General features: G+C 41.5%; 1 protein-coding gene across 1 annotated transcript in view; it reads right to left on the bottom strand.

Annotated features, from left to right (window-relative positions):
- KIF1B (kinesin family member 1B) overlaps positions 1–17,700 on the bottom strand; it is a 187,697-nt gene that overhangs the window by 107,404 nt on the left and 62,593 nt on the right. The window contains exons 13-19 of the mRNA XM_011935843.1: positions 8,371–8,450; positions 7,416–7,491; positions 4,075–4,154; positions 3,471–3,577; positions 2,577–2,660; positions 2,164–2,344; positions 1,988–2,060 (exon numbers count right to left, since the gene is read on the bottom strand). Coding sequence (XP_011791233.1) covers positions 1,988–2,060; positions 2,164–2,344; positions 2,577–2,660; positions 3,471–3,577; positions 4,075–4,154; positions 7,416–7,491; positions 8,371–8,450 — 681 coding nt within the window. The remainder of the gene's footprint in view (positions 1–1,987; positions 2,061–2,163; positions 2,345–2,576; positions 2,661–3,470; positions 3,578–4,074; positions 4,155–7,415; positions 7,492–8,370; positions 8,451–17,700) is intronic.

The following is a 17,700-nucleotide window of genomic DNA, read 5'->3' as shown; positions in this document are numbered from 1 at the left end:
CCTAGGAGCTTGTTGGAAATGCACACTCTGGTCCCAACTCAGACTTAGTCAATCAGTATCTAAATTTTTTTTTTTTTTTTTGAGATGGAGTTACGCTCTTGTTGCCCAGGCTGGAGTGCAATGGCGCAATATTGGCTCACTGCAACCTCCACCTCCTGGGTTCAAGGGATACTCCTGCCTCAGCCTCCTGAGTAGGTGGGATTACAGGCGTTGCCACCACACCCAGCTACTTTTTTGTATTTTTAGTAGTCATGGGTTTCACTATGTTGGCCAGGCTGGTCTCAAACTCCTGACCTCAGGTGATCCACCTGCCTTGGCTTCCCAAAGTGCTGGGATTACATGAGTGAGCCACCACGTCCAGCCAAGTTTTGGTTTCCTCAACTATAAACTGGAGGTAACATTACATATTTTACTTATACATATGCATAAATAAACAAAGAGGGTTGTTTTGAGGATCAGATAAATTGATGGATGTTAACGCTCTGTAAATTATAAAGCACTATACAAATACAAGGCATTATTGTTAATAATAGAGTTTAATTACACCTGTCCTCGTTTGATCTCTCACAGACCATCAGAGGCATGTTATTAGAATGTACTACATTATTAAGATAAAAGACTTCTTCTTGTGTCACAAACCTTACAAGCCACTAATCACATTGTAGCTAGTCCCTTCCATTTTCATTAAAAACTTAATGCTAAAAAGGCCTCCTAAAGAGCCTCTGTCGGTAACACTGCTATTATCTTGCCCCAAACCCTTGATTTATTCTTATAATCCATTCTTTTTAGGGCTTTACTATAATTTACAAGATAACTAACTGGTTTAATCCATGCCCATGCCTGAGAACTGAGGTGCTCTGGAAAAGGCTGCTTTTGCTCAAGTCCTTCGTTTTTCTGGCCCACTTAGCACTAGCCCCTTCTTTTCCAAAGCACAGAGCATGACTACAAGGCTGTAGTTTACTTGCTATATTTTATACTAAGGTAAGAAGCCAGTGCCTGAACTTTCTCCCTAATACCCCCTTACCTTAAAAGAAAGATACGACTGAATCTTAAAAAATGAGAACTTCCTAAACTGCATCCACAGTATCCAAAGGTTAGTTATACTTTATTCTTACATATCAAATGAATGCTGAAAAGGTTCTTATAACCACGGCTTTGTTAACCAAAATTGGTTGGTTGGTTGGCTTTAGAAATGAAAATCTAACTAATGGATCAACTTATTTATTCATGTGATTTCAGTTTCTATCAAATCTTGGAAATCAACTACCATTATAAAATGCTGAAGCCATTAGTATTATATCAATAGCTGGGACCTTAAACAGACTTTTTCCAGCTGTTCACCCAAATCCTCCTTCCCTCAAAGGAAGCAGCCCTTCTGTCCTGTCCGGGCTGGGTATGCAGCCTCTGCTCCCACCGCTACCACACATGCCACTGAGAACCTGATTGAGAATTCAGACTCCATGCAGGGGAACAGGAAAGGAGTAACACATGCAACTGTGCAGCAACACTTTTAGACACAGTTTAACTTAAAAAAAAAAAATCTGCCCAGCATAAGAACAATCCCAAAGTCAGCCCAAGAGCAGAGAATTAGTACTATCAAGTGATCAGAAACAAAACCAAGGCAAACTCCCACCAAATTCAATATTCAGAGTTATTATCATTTAAAGAACCACCACTGATACAAATTCCAAAACCACTATCAAGAGGCAAAGGCTACCAGAAAAGTTCTATTTCCTTAAAAAGCACTTGGTTGTAATAGAAAGATTTGGCTTTAAGACATAAAAAGCCCAAAAGAGTACCTCTATGGACTATTTTTTCAGGCTAAGGCTACCTGGAGATTTAAGTTCATTCTCCATTAAGGAAATCAAAGAATAGTGCTTGGTATCCTTGAGAGAAGCAATTTGGGTGAGTGCTGCTCTGCGGAACAGGGAAAGTATGGGAACAAGCTGCCCTTTTCCCAACAGTTTAGCAGATTCAGGACTCCTACCAGTCTCTGCTGCTCCAAAAGAAGATCTGCTTCTTCCTTCTCCTTTTTGTATAAGATCTCCATTTCCTGTAGCCTAGAAGTAAAAAAAAAACAAACAAAAAAAAATTCAAGAATGCTAATAATATTCCATGTTTAAAAGAAGAAACAGTCATGTGGGCTGCGTAACTGTGCATTACCTTTTCTCCATCTCTTGTTTCATATCAATTCCTTGTTTTTCCAGAAGCTCTCTCTGGGCAAATGTCCAGTCCACAGGCTCAGATGGGGTCTCAGCAGAAGGAGTCTTCTCTCGCTCGGCTCGTGCTTGTTCCGGGTGGTTAAAGCGGAAAACATGGTTTTTACCCATGATGATACGGTTTCCTAGCACAAAACAGAAAAATAGGGTTAAGAAATAATTTTTTAAATATATAGTATATATTGAATAACCTCACCCCTCCCTAATGTGAAAAGACAGCTTTCAGAGCTGTTGTTTTTACAAGAACAAAAATCCTAATGCTGACTATTTACTTTATCCTTTAAACAGCCAAAAATTAGAGTGGTCACAGAAACCATGTGCACATTGCTGAAGACAGCAAAACTCTCCCAGTCTCACCTGAGCGCAGCTGAACAGGCTGGGACACCCTCTTGCCATTTACGTAGGTTTCTGAGCGCTCACAGGGCTCTAAGGTCACGATAACTAAGAGGAACACAAACTAATGTTATCATCACAAACCACTGGAATCAAATAATGGAAAGCAGTTGCTTATCAGGATTTGTGGTAAGTAGAATAAATCCATGCAATCAATCAAGTGGCTGAAGTTGTCTACACAGTAGTTCATTTTGGGGTACCAGAACTAGTTCCAATGGAAGAGGCTCTCTGGGGCTATGGCTAACACAGGAACATTTAACTCTATTTGATAAACCTAAGAAGATGATAGGAAATACTAGTTTCAGTGATCTCTGACAGTTCAGTCAATAAAACTCAAGACTATCAGAAATTGTAAGGATGAGACATAGGTAATAACCAGAAACTAAAGATTGAAAAGCTAGTATTTTGATAAGGGAATGAGTGAATTATGTAACACAAAAATATCATTAAATTGTTGTTTTGTTAATCACCCAGGCAAAAATCAAGACTGAGTTTTTCTTCCCTTTTAGATAAAAATAAATTCTGCTGGGTTAAGACTTAATGTCCTTCAAATCTCCTGTTATCCAGGATATTTGCTATTTTCTTACTTTTCTATTAAATAATTAACATTCCAGACCAAGCCTAATTGCCTATGTCCTTCTCAGTTCTTGGCAGTAACAAAAGGGCTTCTTTTGTCCAAGCTATTTTCATGTAAAGTAGCCTTGTCCATCTCTGCATTCATAAGCAGCCTATGTCTCTCCATTTTTCAGAACTAGATTATATAAGAAAGAATTACTGATAGAGAATACAAAGTCTTAAGGATTTCTCCTAATATAAAATGAAAAGTTTGTTGCTGAAGCTCCAGCCAGGAATGCTCACCTTCCCCGCTGTTGTTTCTCTCACTCCGGAAGATACAATGCTCTTCTTTAATGTGAGCCCCGCTCAGCACTATGTCCTGGCGCCGCTCAGCATCTGCTTGGCCAACCCTGAACACAAGAGAAAAGTGTTTCCCAGGGAAATTCAGACACAGAAAGCACTACAAACAATGAACCTCTTTATTCCAAAGAATATCCTTTGGTATGTACAAAAAAGGTATTGCCTTGTTGCATCAGAAGCTTTCAACTACGAATTCTATGCTCACATATGATCAACCTCTCTACATCAGAATAAGAAACAAGGAGCACTGATACACCAATGTAACTCATACAGCATTATAAAAAGACATGAGTCAAATAAAATCCCTAAGGAATATATATTTGTTAAAGGAAAAAAATTTATTTAGGGTCTTTAGAGAAAAACTACATGTTAACTGGCTCCACTGGCAAAAACGCATTATTTGGAAAGAGAGGATAGTTTGTAACTATTTCAGATAAAAAATACAGCAAATCATTACAGAAATTTTTTCAACTCCTTCCCTTTAGTTATTCAATTATCTAAGAGGGGGGAAAAAACATGAAGTGACCAAAACAAGAAAGAAATATACCTTGTAATTCCATCTTTGATGTAATAAAGTAGGCACTCAGACATTAGTGGGTCTTCATTGAGGTTAACAAGATGTGGGGTCTGAAAAAGATTACAGATGATCAATTTGGAGCAGGGCACCACGAGAGAGCTGTGGTAACAACACGGGCCTACAGGAGTTCAGGCTTCTCCAACTCTCCACAGAGCCTAGAGAGGGATTTCTTTTTATCCCTAGTTGCGGTTCCATAATGAAGAGAAAGCACTCTCTTTAGGCCTCACCAAATGGAACCAATGCATTCTATTTTAATTAATTAATTAATTAATTAGAGACAGAGTATTACTCTGTCTGGAGTGCAGCAGCCTAATCTTGGCTCACTGCAACCCCCGCCTTCCAGGTTCAACTGATTCTACTGTCCCAGCCTCCCAAGTAGCTGGGATTACAGGTGTTCGCCACCACGCCTGGCTAATTTTTCTATTTTTAGTGGAGACAGGGTTTCACCATGTTGGCCAGGCTGGTCTCGAACTCCTGACCTCAAGTGATCCACCCTCCTTGGCCTCCCAAAATGTTGGGACTATAGGAGTGAGCCACTGTGCCTGGCATTCTATTTTAAAACATGAGTTCTGGAATAAAAAAAAAGACCCAATTTTTGATAAGATCAAAGCACAAGGAAAAAATGAGGACAGGCAAATTCTCTGAATGGAATAATTATAATTTTTGTAAATACCTGGGTAAAAATCTCAAGAAATATTTACTTTTATTAAAATGTCCTCATATCCCCCTACTACTTCCCACTATAATTTTTATCAGTTCTTCTATGATCCCAGTTATTAATTAGTCTTTACCTTAAAAGACTTTAGTTTATTAGTCTTTAAAGAAAAAATTAAAATTACTGATATTCGATAATATAAACATCTTCTAACAATCTTCTTCATCTAACTCTAATATTTCTAAAATCTTTTTAAAAAAACCAACCTTCTTCGGTGAAAATACCCCACTGGAATCCAAAAATAAGTCACATGGTCTTGAAGCCAAAACCTACTCAAGAGAGTGCCAGCAAATGCAGAAGAATGAAAGAAGAGTCAGATGAGGGGGTCAGAAAAGGGACTATAAAAGACGGTTAAAGAGAAATTTGAAAAACCTCCACATCTTCTCAACTAGCATCCACCTTTGTAGTTGAAGAACTTGACTGGTTTGAGAAAGTCAAAGCCCTTTATGGGTAGCATTCCTTAAAGCACATCATGATTTGAAAAATGGAATCTCAGAAACAGGTCCTAAGACTGAGTTTGGATGCGGTCACTGGTATATCCCTTCCTTTCATGAAGAAGTCTAGAAAGCTAAAGCAAAAATTAAAGTAAGAAAAAGCTTTGGAAACACAGATCTCACTTTGGAATTCCATGCAGTTTACATCTCAACATTTGTTCAAGTTATTTATGATTTATGTTAAACGCCATAATATATTCACTAGTTGTTATAATAAAAATTTTCCAGCCAGGGGCGGTAGCTCACGCCTGTAATCCCAGCACTCTGGGAAACTGAGGTGGGCGGATCACGAAGTCAATAGATCGAGACCACCCTGGTCAACATGGTGAAACCCTGTCTCCACTAAAAATACAAAAATTAGCTGGGCGTGGCGGCACGCACCCGCAGTCCAGCTACTCGGGAGGCTGAGCCAGGAGAATCGCTTGAACCCGCAAGGCGAGGTTGCAGTGAGCCAAGATCGCACCACTGCACTCCAGCCTGGCGACAGAGCGAGACTCCATCTCAAAAAAAAAAAAAATCCTCACAGATTTAACACTGTAAGATGTTATAAAATACCTTTAGATATATGCATAGGCACAATTAAATTCCACCAAAACTGTAACTGCTAAAATCTATATAATCATAAGTAACATATCTGAATAAATGCATGTCTTACTGAAGGAAAACTATTAAAACTGTGGAAGCCGGGCGCGGTGGCTCAAGCCTGTAATCCCAGCACTTTGGGAGGCCGAGACGGGCGGATCACGAGGTCAGGAGATCAAGACCATCCTGGCTAACACAGTGAAACCCCGTCTCTACTAGAAATACAAAAAACTAGTCGGGCGAGGTGGCGGGCGCCTGTAGTCCCAGCTACTCGGGAGGCTGAGGCAGGAGAATGGCGTAAACCCGGGAGGTGGAGCTTGCAGTGAGCTGAGATCCAGCCACTGCACTCCAGTCTGGGTGACAGAGCGAGACTCCGTCTCAAAAATAAAATAAAATAAATAAATAAATAAAACTGTGGAAACCACTAACCTTTCATAATATAAACATATAAAACACTTACTGTTCTATTATACAATATGCATCTAAAATGTCTTTACATCAGTCTTTTCTGTTGAAAATAACACATTGGAATTTGAAAAGAAAACAAAAAGTTATGTGGCCACAATAAAAAAACCTAACCAGAAGAATTGCAGCGAAAACCATGGGATTTCATATCACATAAAAGTACCAATTCAAAACTCACCACCCCTTGTATCCTAACTTAGAGAGATCATCATCAGAACCTAGGCATAAAGATGTTTAAGTCTCCAATAGCCAATGTAAGGTCACTTGAAATAAAGGATAATTTACTAGTAGCATAAAATCATGCTTTTGTACATCAATATATGTTCTCCTATTCTCTGACACATAAGCACACAAAATAACCATGTGACAGCCATTTTCCAGTATCCAACAATAAGCTGCAACTTAGTTTAATTAAAAAACAAAAAATACCCTTACTATTCTAATTAGCTAAAAGCTACCTAACTACGTTCTAACTATGATTATGTAAAAAGGAAGGTAACTATTGGAGACACTTTTTAAAAAATGAAGAAGGAAGCAGAGGAGTCTAGAAGGACAGGGAAAGGAATTGCTTTACTCAGTACAAGGGTTGTCTATAATACAAATTGCAGAGGGAAATGGAAGCAGTATTATTCTCCACAAACCTGTACAGCTGAAATTGGTTCCAAAAAGTTATAAAGCAGGGTAGACGACTTCTGTGGGAAAATCTACATGAAAGAGTAGCCAAAACTGAAAGTATGCTAGGTTAGGCTGGGAATTGAAGAGAAAGTAACAAATAAAGATGACTAAACAAACTGAATCATGGCCAAAAGTTACAGATATATTGCCTTAGGTTTTGTCTTTTGTAAATCGTAAACAAGATAGGCATTTTAAAAAAAGGCTGCCTTTGTACTATAAGACCATGCTCCAAGATGAAATCAGAAATATCTGAAATTAAGGCAAGTATCAAGATAATAAGGGGGAGACAGAGTAGGTCCTGAAAGACATGAAGTGCCCCAGTAACAAAGACAAACAAAAAGTGTCTCTGTCTGATTAGGTTTCACAACATTGTTTCCTACCTTTTTAGGTGAGAAAACCCCTAGGGTTCCTCCATCTTCCCGAATGGCAACTCCCATCTCAGCCAACAAAGCCTCTCTAGGAAAAAAACAGGTAAATCAGAATACTAATACCAAACTGTCAATTAAATCAGTCTAATATGAACTGGAAAATAAAGCCTGCAAAGCAAAAACAACTGGCCATGTTTATAGTCAATAATGCAAACATAAAATAATGTGCTTATCTCTCATCATTAATGAGAAGTTATTTCTAAAAGCGGTATCACATTCGAAATAAATTAAAACTTGCTTTGTCAAAGTTATATTCACTGAGATAAGAAATTTGTCTCAACTGACTTTGGAGATAGTCAATATTCATAAATGATATGCATATTAATATAAAAAAGAAAAGGCTATTCCTTCTTTTGTTTTGAGACAGAGTCTTGCTCTGTCACCCATGCTGGAGTGCAGTGGCACCATCTCGGCTCACTGCAAGCTCTGCCTCCTGGGGGTCACGCCATTCTCCTGCCTCAGCCTCCTGAGTAGCTGGGACTACAGGCGCCTGCCACCACGTCTGGCTAATATTGCATTTTTAGTAGAGACGAGGTTTCACCAATAGCCAGGATGGTCTCGATCTCCTGACCTCATGATCTGCCCGCCTCAGCCTCCCAAAGTGTTGGGATTACAGGCATGAGCCACCGCGCCTGGCCAATATGTTCTATTTTCTATGAATCCCTAGCAACATGTAATATGGTAACTATTAAACCTGTGACTCCCTAGAGAATATTTAAATACGTAGATGTCATTTCAAAGCATAAATTCAACTGGCCATAAATCCCTGTCCATTTTATTTGGTTTCGTTTTGTGTTTCAGAAGGGGAGATTCTACCATTTTAATTTACATTTTATCTTTTCTTACTATAAAGTAATCCACATCCCCTAGAAAACTTAGAAACATTTCTAGATTTTAACCTCCTGACCTCTCCATTCTGATGGCCTCTGTTTTACGAAGCTTCTCTTCCCAAGTTTCATTCAACTCAGCAATGATCTTCTCTGATTCCTAAGGAAGGAAGTGCACAGTTAAAGGGGCAAAGAGTCTTTTTTTTTTTTTTTGAGACGGAGTCTCGCTCTGTCTCCCGGGCTGGAGTGCAGTGGCCAGATCTCAGCTCACTGCAAGCTCCACCTCCCAGGTTCACACCATTCTCCTGCCTCAGCCTCCCCAGTAGCTGGCACTACAGGCGCCCGCCACGTTTTTTTTTTTTTTTTTATTTTTTAGTAGAGATGGGGTTTCACTGGGTTAGCCAGGATGGTCTCGATCTCCTGACCTCGTGATCCACCCGTCTCGGCCTCCCAAAGTGCTGGGATTACAGGCTTGAGCCACCGTGCCCGGCCAAGAGTCTTATAATTTAACAAACTATGCTAGAAAAGCAAGAAGCAAATCATGCCCTTTGAGGAAACGGGCCAGAATTAAAAGTAATGAGCTCTGTATGTTATTAATATGTAAGGTAAGAATCATAAAGACTAGACCTAAAACTGAATCAACCCTAAACAAATAAATCCTCTAAGTCTTTTTTTTTTGAGACGGAGTCTTGCTTTGTCACCAGGCTGCAGTGGCGTGATCTTGGCTCACTGCAACCTCTGCCTCTGAGGTTCAAGTGATTCTCCTGCCTCACCCGAGTAGCTGGGACTACAGGTGCGTCCCACCACGCCCAGTCAATTTTTGTATTTTTAGTACAGATGGGGTTTCACCATGTTGGCCAGGATGGATGGTCTCAATCTCTTGACCTCGTGATCCACCCGCCTCAGCCTCCCAAAGTGCTGGGATTACAGGCGTGAGCTACCACACCAACCAATCCTCCAAGTCTTAATAAAAATATCTTAATAGGCTGGGCACAGTGGCTCATGCCTGTAATTCCAGCACTTTGGGAGGCCAAGGCAGGCGGATCACGAGGTCAGCAGTTTGAGACCAGCTTGGCCAACACAATGAAACCCAGTCTCTACTAAATATACAAAAAAAATTAGCAAGGCATGGTGGTGCGCACCTGTAATTCCAGCTACTTAGGAGGCTGAGGCAGGAGGGCAGGAGAATCGCTTGAATCTGGGAGGCAAAGGTTGCAGTGAGCCAAGATCGCACCACTGCACTCCAGCCTGGGTGACAGAGTGAGACTCCATCTCAAAAAAACAAAACAACAAAAAAAAACCTTAATAGTGACTGTCTATATGTATGTATGCGTGTGTGTTAGAGGAGGAAGGGTAGTATTAACATTACAAAATGAAAGATACTTTTTCTGACAACCACTTCTATAAAAGAATAAAGGCTGGGCATGGTGGCTCACGCCTGTAATCCCAGCACTTTGGGAGGCCAAGGTGGGCGGATCATGAGGTTAGGAGATCGAGACCATCCTGGCTAACACGGTGAAACCCCATCTCTACTAAAAACACAAAAAATTAGCCGGGTGTGGTGGCGGGCACCTGTAATCCCAGCTACTCAGGAGGCTGAGGAAGGAGAATGGTGCGAACCCAGGAGGCGGAGCTTGCAGCGAGTAGAGATCACACCACTGCACTCCAGCCTGGGCAACAGAGCAAGACTCTGTCTCAAAAAAAAAAAAAAAAAAAAAGAATAAAGTTCCCAAAAGGTATTTACTGCTTTTGTTTCACTACAATTTCGCCATGACACAATAACCTCCTGAACACAACCTAATAGTCAACATAGAAAGGTTTAGTATTAAATCTCATCTGAAGGCATACAGCCACTGAAGTGACAATTTACCAATCACTAGCTGAGTGTTTACACTTATATAAATATAAGAACCTAATTCATACGGGGCTTAAAACCTAGATAACGGGCTGATAGGTGCAGCAAACCACCATGGCACATGTATTCCTACGTAACAAACCTGCACATTCTGCACATGTATCCTGGAACATAAAGTAAAATTTAAAAAATAAGCAAATTAATTAATTTAATTTAATTAAATTTTAAAAGAACCAAAACATGTTTCCTGCTCTCAAGAAGGTTACTATATACTAGAGAGACAAGTAAGTGATGATTTATTCATTCAATACTTACATATAACCCCATTACATATCAAGCCTTGTTCAAGGCACCTATGGATATGGCAGAGAACAAAATCTCTGCCTTCATAAGATTTACATCATAGTAAGGAGACTGATATAATCGTATTTATTTATTTATTTTGTTTGTCTGTCCGTCTGTCTGACAGTCTCATTCTGTCATACAGGCTGGAGTACAGTGGTGTGATCTTGGCTCACTGCAACTTCCGCATCCCGGGTTCAAGCGATTCTCCTCTCCCAGCCTCCCGAGTAGCTGGGACTGCAGCTGCCCACCACTATGCCCGGCAAGTTTTTGTATTTTCAGTAGATACGGGGTTTCACCATAATTGGTCAGGCTGGTCTTAAACTCCTGACCTCAGGTGATCCACCCGCTTCAGCCTCCCAAAGTGCTGAGATTACGGATGTGAGCCACCATGCCCAGCCATGATATTGTCCATTTTAATCAATAAGTACACAGTATGTCAGATAGTGGCAAGTGCTCCAGAGAAAAAGCAACAAAAGGAAAGAACACAAGGGGAAGGGTAGGTGAGGGAGCAATCTGAAGTGAGGTTGTCAAGACAGGCCTCACAGACTCAGTGATATGTGAGCAGAGATCAAAGAAGAGCAGAAGCTGCCATGTGGGTATGCTGGGAGTGGGAAAGTACCTGGAGTTTTCCAGAAATAATTGTGTTGCTAGAGCAGTATGTCTGAGGATTGAGAATGGATACAGTAGGAGATAAGAGAATAGTGTACTAAGAGCTAGAACTGGAGTATTCATAGGTCTCTGTAACATAGGTGAATCAAGGCTGAGTGAGGTCCAGACAGAGAAATGAAGGACAAGTAGCAGTTAACTAGACAAATAATGGAAGGAAAAGGAGTACAAAAATGTGGGACGAGCTTATGCCAAAACAGGTGAAAATGCTGGTCATGGAGACGAAGTAAGAAAGTCAGGCCAGGCGCGGTGGCTGTAATCCCAGCACTTTGGGAGGCAGAGGCAGGCGGATCACAAGGTCAGGAGATCGAGACCATCCTGGCTAACGCGGTGAAACCCCGCCTCTACTAAAAATACAGAAAACTAGCCGGGCGAGGTGGCGGGCGCCTGTAGTCCCAGCTACTCCAGAGGCTGAGGCAGGAGAATGGCATCAACCTGGGAGGCGGAGCTTGTAGTGAGCTGAGATCCAGCCACTGCACTCCAGCCCGGGCGAAAGAGCAAGACTCCGTCTCAAAAAAAAAAAAAAACAAGGAAAAGTGTTATATGTTATAGTTCATCAAACACTTCAATGTATGATTCATATAACAGGTCACTAAAGAAGTCTGTGGCCCCAAAACATAAATATCTACACGGAAAGGACTTGTGAGTAATACAATAAACCTTAAGTTGTCTAGTGTTTGACTTTCTGAATCTCTTGGACTTCCAGAATATTACATGATTGGATGTCACCTCAAAACAAAAAAACATACTAAAGGCAAAGGAACACATGCAAAAAGCAAGAGTGAAGATTCAAGGCAGCAGCTGCAAAAGCAAAGTAGTATATGAGTTTGGTGGAACAAATAGGAGGTGATGATTTAAAATAAAATTTAAAAAAAGAAAAAGAAAGATGAAGAACAACAACCAGCAGCAAAGGCAGGCAAAGAGCAAAACAGATTAAAGAAGGAACCTGGGCATCAGTAAGGTTTACATCAAGGCAGCCATGTAGGAGGTACTTTTTCAGAAGAGAGTTACACTTACAAAGTGGAAGAAGCTAGAACAAGTCTGTGGTTGGGGGTGGCAAGGTGACAAAAAACACCTGAAATGGCTCTCATTAGACTTCAGAACACACACAGAGGCTAAAAGGCTAAACAGCTACCTGAATGGCATCTCTACAGTCCTTAGCAGAAATGATTACCATGCAGTGCACGTGCCGCTCCACAAGCAGAGAACCAAAGTGTCATGCTAGAGGGCCAGCGAGCAAGACAAATCCACACAATTCCACAAGGAATGAGAAGGCCAAGGACCAAGTTTTCAATAGTTTATCTATAAAGCACCACAAAAGTTATTCAACAATCACTAAGAGTGGTGTTAAATGCTTCTGCGTAAGTGAGCTATGACTGCACCACTACACTCCAGCCTAAGCAACAGAGTGAGCACCTCTTTAAAAAAAGAAAATGCTGGCTGGGTATGGTGGCTCACACCTGTAATCCCAGCACTTTGGGAGGCCAAGGCGGGCAGATCATGAGGTCAGGAGATCGAGACCATCCTGGCTAACATGGTGAAAACCTGTCTCTACTAAAACTACAAAAAATTAGCCGGGCGTGGTGGTGGGCACCTGTAGTTCTAGCTACTCGGGACGATGAGGCAGGAGAATGACGTGAACCCCAGAGGCGGAGCTTGCAGTGAGCCGAGATTGCGCCGCTGCACTCCAGCCTCGGCTACAGAGTGAGACTCCGACTCAAAAAAAAAAAAAAATGCTTTTGCAATGACTGTTTTTTTCCTTTTTCTTTTCCTCCCAGTCCCACCCTGCATATGATTTTAAATAGGCAAGTATAAGACAAGCTGATGGCATAACCTACATAATTTTAAGGTCTATTAAAGATAGCTGGGTAGAAATCTATACAGTCTTCTCAAAGTGAAAACCTTCAACAAACAGGACAATGGGATACACCCAACCTAACCAAGGTATCTTGACTAGTACTTATTACAGTGTGGTCCACAAACCACTGTTGATTATGGAATACAAACTGACATGAGATATTTCAAAAATATTTCTTCCTAGTTGATCACCTTCAGAAAAAGGTTATTTCAGAGTAGAGGATTATCTGGTCATATTAAAGCCACCCTATTTTGGGGCAACTGTAGAACTCACTCTAAGAAAGCAAAATTACTGTCTAGGAATCCTCTTACCATTTTGCAGCCAACTCTAATATGACTTATCTAATTTTACTTACCATCTGAAGGGTAAATCAGAACATGATCTCTTTGTAGAAAAGAGATTTAATGAGTAAGGTACAACTTTTATTTTTATTACAGTTTTCAGCTGCAATTTTGAGGTTGTCTAGAAAGCTATTTTTAAAAACTCTGAGGGAAACTTAGAGAAAATACTAACTGTGAGTCACATTAGCACAACTTCGGGGCCAAAAAAAAGCCTGCGAAATCATTTATTCTGGAACCATTCTAGAGATAAGAAAACTGGACCAAAGACAGGCATTCAAGACCAGCTGGCTAACATGGCGAAACCCCGTCTCTACCAAAAATACAAAAATTAGCCGGGCACAGCGGCATGTGCCTGTAGCCCCAGTTACTTGGGAGGCTGAAGCGAGAGAATCGCTTCAACCCAGAAGGCACAGGTTGCACTGAGCCAAGATGGCGCCACTGCGTTCCAACAGACCAGAGAAGCTAAGTGAGGCCACACTACTCACTGAGCCAGGTCTAGAGCTATTTGCTGACTCACTGTTCTTTCTTCAAATAAAGCACGATCAACAGGCTTTCAAGTAAATATTCTATGAAACAGTTCACCGTAAGTTAAGAAAATGTGAGGGATATTCTGTTCAAGCCTGAGTAGCAAACTTAGTATAAATAAAACAGGGAAGCCAGGTGCAAAACAGCATCCAGTCTCAGGAGCATCAACTCATTCTGCCAGCAGGTAGGCATTCTGGCGTCCAGTGCTTCCCATACCCCACTCTACGGGCCTAATATAAGATGAACTTGAAATGTGGATTCATGGTTCAGAAATGACGGGTTGAGGAGATAAACCTTTAATCCTCCTCCCTTTCTTTGAGAAAAAAAAAAAAAATCCAAAAAACAGAGGGACACCAGGAACTCTTCTTTCAGCTCTGAGGAATGCCGGGCTCAGGTGTCATTCACTCTTTGGTCTCACATCATATTTGTCTGCATCTCTAGCGATCTGTACAGCACTGGGTAATAAATTATGTTCATATAGTTAAACAACTTAATCTCTTCTTGATGATTTAGATAAGGAAACAGAAAAATCACCAGGACAAGTCAGAAATATTTCCATGAAAAACACTTACTGCACAGAACATTTGTTGAAGCCACTGAATCACCAAGGTTTTACCGTACTGAACATAGCATGCTTCCTAAGTGGGTTCCAAATGTGGCCTTGGGTGCTTAGCGCATTTGCCCTTGCCTGCTTCTGTAATGGATATTTGTGGATATTTATAGGCTAAGTCTAAGCAACAGCACTCACAGTACTGACTGTGATGCCAGACTAATAAACACGAGAGCTGTGGCTACAGCTGCATGTTTAAAACCTTATTCGACAGGAAGACCGGGCATGGTGGCTCATGCCTGTAATCCCAGCACTTTGGGAGGCCGAGGCAGGCAGATCACCTGTGGTCAGAAGTTTGAGACCAGCCTGGTCAACATGGCGAAACCCTGTTTCTACTAAAAATACAAAAATTAGCCAGGTGTGGTAGTATACACCTGTAATCCCAATTCCTCAGAAGGCTGAGGCAGGAGAATTGCTTGAACCCAGGAGGCGGAGGTTGCAGTGAGTCAAGATCGCGTCTCTGCACTCCAGCCTGGGCGACACAGCAAGACTCTGTCTAAAAAAAAAAAAAAAAAGATATTTACAATGGTATGACGTGCATACCTAACATATGGAAAAAGGCTATTCAGTGAACAAAGCCACAGCAACATCGTGTGTAAAAACAGTATCCAATCAACTGACCTTTTTTAAAGTCAAAAAGAAACAAAGGGAAATAAAATGTTAGGAAAATGAATTAACCTCCTCTATTGCTGTTTTCCAGTATAATATTTTCCTCCTGCAGCACCATGCCTTAGGAACCCAGTTCCTAGATATTCTCAAGCATTTCTATTGTACAAACATTGCCCTGGAGCTTTGGATGAAAGATGTTATCTGCCTACAGCATTAAAATGCAGGTTTACCCAAAAGGAATTCTCACCACTCACAAAACAAGAGCAGAACTAAGGCGCTTATGCTTCAGTGAACTACCACACTGCATTAAAAACCCAAGACAACAAAAAGCCCTAAGGAAGCTCTTTTCTTTCTAGAATAAAACTAGGGAAAACCAAAGAGTTCTTTATTTTGGCGTAAGAAATAATTAAAACAAAGAAATTTGTTTTCTGATTGAAGTAATACAGTTTTGTTTTGTCTTGCTTTAGTGGAACATAGGGAAGTTGGAGGAAGAGTTCCCTGAATAATGACAGTGTTATTCCCTAGAAATGATCTGGAAGACACTGGGTAACCTGATTCTTAAAGAGTCTGGTTAATGTCTTGACTTCTAACGTGACATTATTTTCAATTGGTTCCACTTGGCAGTTAGGGAGAAATTTCTCCTTTACATCAAGATGAACGTCAAAGGAAAGGGTAATCTCAAGCGTATGCGCTAACGCTTTAATAAGCAAATAGTTACGATTTAAAATCCCCAAAGAAAAAGAACATTTTATATTAAGGACTCAGTAAGTGGGAGTTTTACTTCTCATTCCCAAGGAGCTCCCTATTTCTTACTCTGGTTCTAAAAAGAGCTCTGCAAAGCCAACATGGTCACTGACGCCTATAGTGAGAAAATGTGTGGAGTCTTACCACTCCTCTTCGCTAAGGTCTTTAGTAAAATTTCAAAGTCAATTTTACCAACAGCAAAAATTACCCTGCAGCCTACAACATTTAATGGAAAGATTTCTCACTCCTTCTCCCTTTGCTAGATATTGCAGAACTTCACCACTTTCCACTTACATGTTCTGAAGGAAGAAACAAGAACATTATTTTTGTTTGTTTCTTTTTTTTTTGAGATGAAGTCTCGCTCTGTTGCCCAGGCTGGAGTGCAGTGGCACAATCTTAGCTCACTGTAACCTATGCCTCCTGGGTTCAAGGGATTCTCCTGCCTCAGCCTCCTGAGTGGCTGGGACTACAGATGCAAGCTACCATGCCCAGCTAATTTTTCTATTTTTATTTATTTATTTTTTGAGACAGAGTCTCACTCTGCCGCCCAGACTGGAGTGCAATGGCGCGATCTCCAGGCCCTGCAAGCTCCACCTCTCAGGTTCAAGTGATTCTTGTGCCTCACCCTCCAAGCGGCTGGGATTACAGGCATGTGCCACCATGCTCAACTAATTTTCTTATTTTTGGTAGAGATGTGGTTTCACCATGTTGGCCAGGCTGGTCTTGAACTCCTGACCTTAAGTGATCTGCCTGCCTCAGCCTCCCAAAGTGCTGGCATTACAGGCATGAGCCACTGCGCCCGGCTTAATTTTTTTGTATTTTTGGTAGAGACAGGGTTTCACTATGTTGGCCAGGCCGCTCTTGAACTCTTGACCTCAGATGATCCACCCACCTTGGCCTCCCAAAGTGCTGGGATTACAGGCATGAGCTACCATGCCCAGCCTTATTTTTGTTTTTAAAGAGTGCTTTTTTTTTGTTTTTGTTTTTGTTTTTTGGGACGGAGTCTCGCTCTGTCGCCCAGGCCGGAGTGCAGTGGCTGGATCTCAGCTCACTGCAAGCTCCGCCTCCCAGGTTTACGCCATTCTCCTGCCTCAGCCTCCGGAGTAGCTGGGACTACAGGTGCCCGCCACCTCGCCTGACTAGTTTTTTGTATTTTTTAGTAGAGACGGGGTTTCACCGTGTTAGCCAGGATGGTCTCGATCTCCTGACCTCGTGATCCGCCCGTCTCGGCCTCCCAAAGTGCTGGGATTACAGGCTTGAGCCACTGCGCCCGGCCAAGCATGTTTTTTTGAGATAGAATCTCACTCTGTCACTCAGGCTGGAGTGCAGCAGTGCAATCATAGCTCACTGCAGCCTTAAATTCCTGGGCTAAAATGATCCTCCTGCCTCAGCCTCCCAAAGTACTGGGTTTATAGGTGGAGCCACCATGCCGGGCCCATACTATACTTTTGAAATGAGTAAAATGTCAAGGGAAAAGGTAGGCTGATTAAGAAAGAAAAAGCAGAACCTCTTTCTTCAGATAAAATGTTTTCCAGCCTCACGTGAAAATTAAAATGAGAGCATCTGACATATTCAATTGTCAAGCTTAATTCACTTTAGTGTTAAAGAGTTTTTCAGCAAGCCTTTTACCTATTAAATGTGTCAATGTGTCACTGTTCTCTAACATCCTTGCATGAGTGGCAGTCAAGGGGAATACCGAGTGAACGTGAAGAGGACTGCTGGCTGGCACCATGACTGCAACCTCTCAGACTCTTAAAAAGTGTTCCGGCCGGGCGCAGTGGCTCAAGCCTGTAATCCCAGCACTTTGGGAGGCCGAGACGGGCGGATCACGAGGTCAGGAGATCGAGACCATCCTGG

This window comes from Colobus angolensis, unplaced genomic scaffold, assembly GCF_000951035.1.
Source record: "Colobus angolensis palliatus isolate OR3802 unplaced genomic scaffold, Cang.pa_1.0 Scaffold149, whole genome shotgun sequence".
Classification (NCBI taxonomy): Eukaryota; Metazoa; Chordata; class Mammalia; order Primates; family Cercopithecidae; genus Colobus; species Colobus angolensis.
This window is presented reverse-complemented; position numbering and strand designations above follow the sequence as displayed.